The sequence below is a fragment of the Silene latifolia genome, chromosome 3 (assembly GCF_048544455.1).
Source record: "Silene latifolia isolate original U9 population chromosome 3, ASM4854445v1, whole genome shotgun sequence".
NCBI classification, from domain to species: Eukaryota; Viridiplantae; Streptophyta; class Magnoliopsida; order Caryophyllales; family Caryophyllaceae; genus Silene; species Silene latifolia.
This window is the reverse complement of record NC_133528.1, coordinates 129,714,743-129,724,094: the sequence shown is the minus strand read 5'-3', so window position 1 is coordinate 129,724,094 and position 9,352 is coordinate 129,714,743. Positions and strand designations below refer to the sequence as shown.

Here is a 9,352-nt window from a genome sequence, read left to right as displayed (position 1 = left end):
GACTCGGGGAATCATCACAAGGAGAGTCACTAGAAACACAAGTGGGTTGTAAGGGAGGTGAAGTAGTCAAGTCACAACTATAACTCTTACCCTCGGGGCACCGGTCATCCTCACTTTGAGGCTCCTCACTATGAATAGCCTCACATGCTACACTAGGGAGTGAATTTCTCAACTCCAATTCTTTACTCGCAATAGCCAACATAAGGAAAAATTTCCACTTCTCTTCATAGTTATAGGTATTGCCAATAAATTCTTGATTAGTCAATTTATCGGTAAGGAACAAAGTTTCTTCATTCAACCCATTATATACCACATTACAAAGCTTTCTCATCTCATAAGGGTATTCACGTAGAGAGTTAAACTCTTTCATTCTATTAAAAAACTTGTAAAATGGTTCATCATGAGTTTGGCGACAATAACGAGTAGCCATCAAATCAAAGAAGTAAACAAACTAAGGCAAGTAAAGGAGTCCTATATTTACAAAGACTAACTACACTAATTAAACACCAATAGTTCAAAAATAAGCTTTAGCTATGTTGCCGTCCCCGGCAACGGCGCCAAAATTTGATAGGTAGAAAACTAGGTCGTTAAAATACTAGATTTAAGCCACCAAATTAACAATTTATAAGCCAAACTATACTCTAGACTACTCTAAATGATAAAGTAATATAGTGCAAGTAAGGGTCGGTCCCAAGAGAAGGTCTTTTAAGCTAAAAACTCGAAATGTAAACTATTGACTACTAATGACAAAGCTATAGACAAACAATGGTTATTCACAATGACAAACAATAGAGAGACATGAAAAGGGGGGTTTTTTAGTTGATTGGTGACATGAAAACAAGGTAAAATTTGCAAACTTGGTCTAACAAGCAATACAACAAACACTTGGTGAGTAATATGATTCAATAGTTAAGAGGACTTGGTGTAATCCCTCCTTAGTAACCAACAAGGATAAAGTTTGACTCTTTTGTAATTCTCTCCTTATTATCCACCCAATACTATCAAATCAAGATGTTAACATACACAAATTAAACCATCCATGTATATCCTTCAAGTTTAATCAACAATTCATTAAATCATGAGTGAAAATTAAACATGAGCATTAAGGGTTATGCCAAGACAAGAAGCTAGGATCAATTCTCACAAGATTAAACCATACAAATGAGAAAAGACATGAAATTTTCTACTTATTGCATGAATCCTTTAAACCAAATCAACATACAACAAGCTTGCTCCAATTAATCCTAGATAGATTAAACCATTTCTCTAGAATTTGCAATAGTTGGGTAAATAAGATGCAAGAGTGATCAATTCATACATTCATCTACTCAACATAAGAAAATAAGCACAAGGAAAGATCAATGGATAAGTAAAGAGAGATTAAAAGAGTCTTACAATACCAAAGTTGGAAACTTTGGATGAATTACACCAAGATGAAAGACTTAGCCAACCATAGTTTGATTACAACCCAATTTTTGTGGAAAGATTACAATAAAAATGGAAATTGATTAAGGTCTAATTATTACAAGATTAAAACTCAAGCATAAGATTTGATGGTGAGGAGGTTCTCCTTAGATCTCCAAACATGTGGGTATTTATACCCTTGAGCCTCCTTTTTAGGTCACAAACAAATGGGCTTTCGGAAATAGGAAAAAGGAAAACCCGTCGTAATGATCAGGGGAAAACCGCAGGCTCCGGTGTGGGCCGCAGGCTCCGGTTTCAGCCTGCACCACAATCTTGCGAAAGCCATATCTCTCTCGTTTCTTGGTCAAATAAGGCATGCGACCTACCGTTGGAAAGCTAAAATCACAAGCTTTAACCTCCACTTGGCCTTGCATCGATACGAGGTCTAGAAATCGAGATATGCTCGTTTGAAGTTGACCCTTGTGAAACCGAGTTTTCAATTCTTCATTTTGGCTCTTGTTTGCGCATTCCAAGGCTTCATCTTCCTTTTGTTTGCTTCTCTTGACTTTGCACTTATTCTCTTGGCTTACTCTTGGCCCTCCCTTCTTCACTTTGGTTGACCGTGACTCGGGTTTGACCCTTAATTCGGCTTGTACAAAAACGATTTCTTCACCTCAACTTATCATCATGAAACACTTCTACCTTTGAGATGCAAATGCCAAAAACAAGTTCAATTGACCCAAGTTACAACTAAAGTGGATTTGCCGGTAAATAGAACGATTAACACTCAAAACCGGCTTTGTGACAAGTTTATTCACTTTAAATTACCTAATTAGACGGACACTATTTGACTCTATCAACCACTTACTAAAGTCAAGCATGTTCAAGAGTCTGTAAGTTCACACAGTCACACATACTTGTGGTATCAAAATGACACTAAATGGACGAGATCTTGCTTAGCTGTTGAGACAGAGGGAATGTCTACGATACGTCGTAAATTAAATTCCCTCCTATTTGTAAGAATACTGTCCTTGCACATCATGTACCCGCATACATCAAAATGACCAAAGAATTCATCACGTTTGATGTTACAGGGTATGTTTCAAAATAAAGTACTATAGTCTACAGGAATATTCTAAATCGTTGTTTTCTCATACATTGACGATACAAAGATAGCAGATCTTCACCAATTTACAATGTGACGAAGTGCAAAATTGTTGCATCATTCTATGACACTCCGTATGAAAGAAAGCCTTCTTAGACACACAGCATACATACCAAACATCTCAGAAGTGGAACAGAGCATTTCCAGCGGTTAACTAGTTCTATACAAAAGCAATTAGTTCTATACAAAAGCTGGAGAAGAGACAGTTTATAGTTACGTTACCTTTTGTATCGGGAAAATCAAGTGCACTGGCCAGATAAAAAAATAACCCTTCCCTTGGCAAATAAATTTTATTTCCCCTTCAGGACATGGCAAGAGAGCATTTGGGTTAATTTCTTCTCTAATACATACTCTATAAAAACCACTTGGTACTGGTTTGCAATGATGCTTGACCACTTCTCCTTCATTTGGAACATACACATCACCAACGGCAACTATATGGACCCATGTTCCACTCTCAATTGCCAAAGAACACAGACTATCAACACCCTAGCCAAGTAACACTATTAGTTTTAGTATCATATAGTAGATTGGAAAAAAATGAGATTTGAACACAATGCTATGTAATTAACATTCCACTTTACCTTCGGAAATGGTTGATCCGTAACAACTTTATCATTTTGTAGCATATCATCCTTATGCTCAGGCCAAGCAACACGATATGTCTCAGTTTGAACTTCTTTCTCTTGAACCTTATATGTCTCCACTTGCACATCTTTCCTTTGAACTTTTTTCTTTTTTGGTGGAAGTTGGTCGTGGGAACTTTGAAGTTGTTTTTCAGAATGATCATTACCACTAAAATCACCTAAGTCACTCTTTTGGCAAAGTTGAAAGTGGGTATCCTGAAGCCCTTGATAAGTAAGGCATTGAGTATAACTATTGAGTTTTGTGGGTTAAACATAAGATATACTTATAAATTTAAAGTGAAGTAGAGTCATTTAGTAAATTAAATATAGTATCATAGAAAATTTAAAACTTGCCAAAATACTACTGACAAGATTAACACAAATATATAAAACCCAATCATTTCACAATTTTTGATGCTATACCCGGGCCTCTGCAACCTGTGCAACCCAATCATTTCACAATTTCGCTCACCCTATCTTATTTTACCTCTTATAATACACAAGTCTTAAACACAGTTAAGTTATCCCAAATTGCTTAAATACCTACACTCCCACCTTTATCACAGTTAAGTTACCTCTAATACCCCTAAGCCAATGATACATAATAAGATTGTTATTCTTAATTTTTTGTTAAATCAATGTAAAGAAAAGGAAAATTGGACAATATAAATGAAACAGAGGGAATAAAAAATCTACAATTGAAAAATAATTTATTAGATTAACCATTAATTTGCCTTGACAAAAGAAAAGAAAAGAAAAAGAAAAAAAACTAGTTTAATTTCAAACCTCAGAGTTCTGATTTTCTTTATTAGTATTATCTTGTTAGAATTTCACAGGATGATAATCTAATTAGACTAATAAATATTTTTAATGACTAAAAAAAAAGATGGATCTTTTTAAATGTATGAAAATTAACAACTAAAGCGAGAGTGATGCATAGGAGCCTCTATTAATAATTTTGCACAAGGACCCAAAAATCATAAGGACAGCCTTGTACCCATCAAACATTAAAAAAATTCAATTTAGACGACATTATCCGTCTTAAGCTTAAGTCGGATAGTGTCATCTCAAGGGAGAGTTACATAAAAATTTATAATCACAATACATTAACAAGAGAAACTGCATCATAATCCCTACCCATCACAATACTTGTTGGGATATATCATGGCTTTTTACTAGGGATGCTAGATTTGTTACACACCTTTAGCTAAAATTTCCTTGGCACAAGTCTTAATTTAATACTCCCTCAACTTTGGTGGTAAAACAAAAATTAGACCCAAAACTACACTATCGGCTCAACAACTACTGGTATGGTACCAAAAATTAGATCACACATTTACAGGAGATGCTAGATTTGTCTCTTTACATCACACTTCACTAGTGTCTGCAGATCCATACTGTAGTATGGTACCAAAAATTAGATTAGATTTTAAGCTAGCTAATTTGCTTACTCTTATATTTTTTTCCGAGTTTACATTTTTTATGCACAAATTTTCATTATAGACGTATAGTGTATGTCCCTCTCACAAATGAAAGTGGGTAGTGCAAGGGAGTGGGAAATGGATACCTCCACTTGCCCTCCCACTTCAATTTTGGGAGAGGGCCACTATCCGTCTATAGCTATAGACGGATAGTGGCCATCAATAATGAGACGGACTGTTTTTTATCACTAAATCTGTTTCTCACTCAGCTTGCAGAAAGACCCGAAGGCTAGACTATCGACTCAACAACTACTGTTATGCATCATTGATTACTCTCTTTGTTCCATGGCAGCCTGTATACTATTCACAGTTTTCCATTTTTTTTTTTACTTTAAAGCACCAAATGTTATTATGCCATTCAGGAACATCCTTTCCTGAGTATGTCTAATGACTTGGCCATCAATCTTGCATCATACTTCACCAAAATTTCCATAATCAACAAAATCATTATTACTGCATTCATTAGGAGCAATATATACTACATACACTCAATTTTTTTTTTACTACACCATTGACGTGATTTCAATTATGACAAATAGCCATTGAGTTATTGTCTATTCCGTTTCGATTATGTGGTTTGGATGTATCCTAAATTAAATATAGATGCACTACACTAATTTATTTTTTCTTCTAAGAATTACTAATTGCTAGTTTGTATCAACTTACCAATGAAAACGAACAGCATATGAACACAAATTGGGAATTAGGGTTTACCTAAAACTGAAATTGAAAATGAAAAATTAGACAAGAATAACCAACTTACCAATTGAAGAGAACAAAAAGGATGAAGGAGGTGATGAAGTGAAGCAGAGCGAACAGCAGACGAAGCGGCGCGCAGAAAATTTAGGAAGAAATTAAACAGGAAGGAAAGTATGTATGTAGCCGCCTAAAAGAGAAGTTATTAATAAATTAATATAATAATAGGAGTAGCAGTAGGCGATTCCTTGTACCCATCCAATAGATAATGGTTATTATCATAGGCGTTCTATATTTTAGTTTTAAATAACCGTTTTGTGTTTGGAGCGTTCTCTATTAATTTAGAAGACGCTTATCATATTAAGATGTTTTCTATCTAGTGTTACTTATTCCTTTTATTGTAGTAGTGTCTTTTACTCTTAATACCCGTGCCTACAAACAAAGGGAAGAAAATAGTGAATATGTGGTAGTATTAAAAATTACAAAAGTTTGAAAATTTATTCCCAATATTTTTGTTGTCTTTTCCAAACAAGTCATGTAAATAGGTCAATGTAAAGTCTAATAAAATTTTAAAGTTATGACGTGTAGGTGGTAGGTCTTATAATTATGCTAAAAACAAATATTTTAGCGTAGAAAGTAGGGTTAAATATGACTATATGCTTTTAAGAGGACCATAGCCCTAGGTGTATCACAATTCTGATTGCCCCCCATCACAAGAGCAACTAAGTCCATTACAAAAGGTCGTACAAAGTTTCAAATAAATTTTTCAGCCCTGTCACTTGAATCTTGTAGAGCGTGCTTGGCAGCGCATCGGGAACAATATTTTTTTTTTCCCTTTTTGTCAACATCGGGAACAATATTAGTAAATGTAGATAAGATTTCAATAATAGTTATATTTATTAATTTAACAGGGTATCAAATCGAGTCCGTTAAATACTGTCACTACCTAGGCTAGGGTATTGGACTTGTTTGTTAATCGATATGATGAAACTACTGCGAAGCCCTAAAAAATTAATATTAATACAGTAGCGTCATATAATTTAACATCAAATCTTGCTTAAACTGGACACTATTTGTTTTAAGCTTAAAACGGGTCAAATATTAATACATAATGGTAATAAGAACAATTTTTTTTTGTTATTTTCTAAGCAATAAATGAGGTGATTTGGTATATATGTATTTAACATGTCTTAAACTTAAGACGGATAGTGTCCGTCTTAAACGAGAATTTCTGATAATTCAAAGTTGGCAATGGAATACTAGTATTATAAGTAAATTATAAATCTCTTTACTTATGAATAATGTCTAGTGGTAGGGGACCTTATGAGAGCGGAGGTCGACGATGAACGACAATCATATACGAAGTTTGTGTCGCGGGAATCCAGTAATATTTTATATACCAAGATAGTAATATAATACTCCCTCTATTTTTTTATATATGACTTTCTCACATTTCGAGACACTCCCTTCTCTCTTCAATACTCCCTCCATCTTTTTATATATAACGTTTTGCATTTACGAGGTAAGCCTTTGACTTTAATATTTACAAAAATATATTTGTTCAAAAAATATAAAAATGATACCATAAAATTCCTTACGAAAAATTCTTTCATATGAGTATACATATCATAATATTTAGTCTTATATTTTAAGAGATATTGAAGAGAGAAGGGAGTGTCTCGAAATGTGAGAAAGTCATATATAAAAAAATAGAGGGAGTATCTCTTAAAATATAAGACTAAATATTATGATATGTATACTCATATGAAAGAATTTTTCGTAAGGAATTTTATGGTATCATTTTTATATTTTTTGAACAAATATATTTTTGTAAATATTAAAGTCAAAGGCTTACCTCGTAAATGCAAAACGTCATATATAAAAAGATGGAGGGAGTAATAAAAATATGCATGTGATTCCTGTAATGATATTTCTTATATTAAATTCCATGGCTTTTGTATATGCTCCCTTTTGATTTCAACTTTCAGTATTTATTTTTCTATAAATAAATAAGTGGAATGGCGATACACTTGCACCAAACGAGTAACAAAAGATATAATACAGAAAACAGTCATAGGATAGCCATATCAGTGATCTAATCTAAGTTCAGGTATTCATCCCATTTCTTCTTTCTCATTCTATACTTTTTTTGTTGAGATATGTTATATAGTGTAGTAAGCTATCCGTCTTAGCATAAAACGGTTAAAGTATCATCTCATATGTGCATATAAAACAAATCTATTGTTTTTCTCTATGTATTTTGCTTTTGTTTTACTCTAATAATATGACCGGTTTTAAGCTTAAGATGAATATGCTCGTCTTAAATGAGAATTTAATTTGTGTTGTGGACTTGTGGTATTCTTATACTTTGGAGTTTCAGGTTTGAACTATAGATTGTAAAAACGGTGGTCTAAGGACTCTTATTAAAGGATTTTAAGTGAAAAGCTTGAGACCATAATTTTCTCCGTCTTAACTTCCCATTTAAATCTCATTAACATTTGCTTAAGTGCACTATTACAAAACTATTTTTCTGACATGCATATTAAAAAGAGGAAAATTTGATATTAATTTAGAAGATCGGGAATAAATTACACATAAATTAAACATTTAATACCCTTTTAAATTTGGTGATGCTTATTCATGTACGAGTTTTACTCTTTCATGAACATAAATGACCATAATATCCTTTTTATTTTAATGATTTTCATTTTAATACCCTTCTCTCATTCTCTCTCTATCTCTTTCATTTACTCTTTTCTCACTTTAACTACCACCCTCCAACCACCACAATCCGTTAGCCATCATTCACCACCCTCACTGCTGCCTCCATTGTATCACTAACCGTCTTGACAACCTCCTCAGACAATTAAAAAAAGAAATACAAAACATTTAACAAAAAAAAAAAAAAAAAAAAAAAAACGAACGAAAATGAAAAACGAAAAAATCAAACAAGCAAAGGAGTAACGCAGTAACATGGTTTTCAATCTATTCATGTACTGCCGCCGGAAAGTATACTCTATACTCTTTTATGGTCGTCCCTCACGCCAATGTCGGAACTGTTTAAACAAACCCTAAATTAATTAGGGTAAATAAATTCTTTAATTTGATACTTTTATAATATAATTGATAAAATTAAGAATTAGAATTATTACTCGATCGATACGAGAATTACCATCCATAATTGTGTAATTTGACGGATTTGACTAATTTTGTGGATTCGATTAAATTTGTGAGGAGAAAATTAGAGAGTTTTTTTTGTTTTGTTTCTAGGCAAAGGGCATGCTATGGAAAAATAATGAAAAAAAGTCCATGAAAGAGTAAAACTCGTCCATGAATGAGCAACTACGTTAATTTAAAAGATAGAGAATAAATTACACATAAATCAATGCAATTAATGCATGTATTAGTATTTATTTTTTCTTTTTATTTCTCTTCAAAAGAAGCTCAAAATTAAATCATTAGTATTTATTGAGTTGATGTAGTCATTATGAAATTGAAACTATTTTATCACACATCATTCATAAATAATCTTTATCCGCTTTTTATAAAAATTTTAAGAGGAGTGTAAGTCGAGAAAAAAAAAAGTTTTCATATTAACTTGCCCAAATAATAATATAATCTCTAGACCTTTAATTAGGATTACAAATTTACAACTTAATACTTCAAACTCATGTCTAGGAAGCTACGACTTGCATAACCAACAAATTAAAATTAGCACCAAGCATGATAACATGATTTTTGAACAACTAAAATGGTGCTCACATTAATAGGATACTAACTAACCACTAACTAAAATGTAAGAAAACTAATTTAATAAATTTTGGAGCACCAACTCCCATATATAGTTTTAACAAATGTGTATATATCCTCTTAAAAATTATAATGAAACTAAAAAATAATACATATAAACTTAATTAAATTTTAATTTTGACATCAAAAAATTAAAATATAACTAAAAAGTTTTAAGAACTCATAATAAA

General features: G+C 32.5%; 1 protein-coding gene across 1 annotated transcript; it reads right to left on the bottom strand.

Annotated features, from left to right (window-relative positions):
- Positions 1-1,342: 1,342 nt before the first annotated feature.
- Positions 1,343-5,555, bottom strand: LOC141648028 (uncharacterized). The gene is made up of 4 exons (XM_074456443.1): positions 5,440-5,555; positions 3,154-3,411; positions 2,792-3,058; positions 1,343-2,106 (listed from the first exon to the last, which is right to left on the bottom strand). Exons 2-4 carry the CDS (start codon positions 3,196-3,198, stop codon positions 2,074-2,076), a joined length of 345 nt encoding a protein of 114 aa, XP_074312544.1. The 5' UTR covers positions 3,199-3,411; positions 5,440-5,555; the 3' UTR covers positions 1,343-2,073.
- Between the last annotated feature and the right edge of the window lie 3,797 nt (positions 5,556-9,352).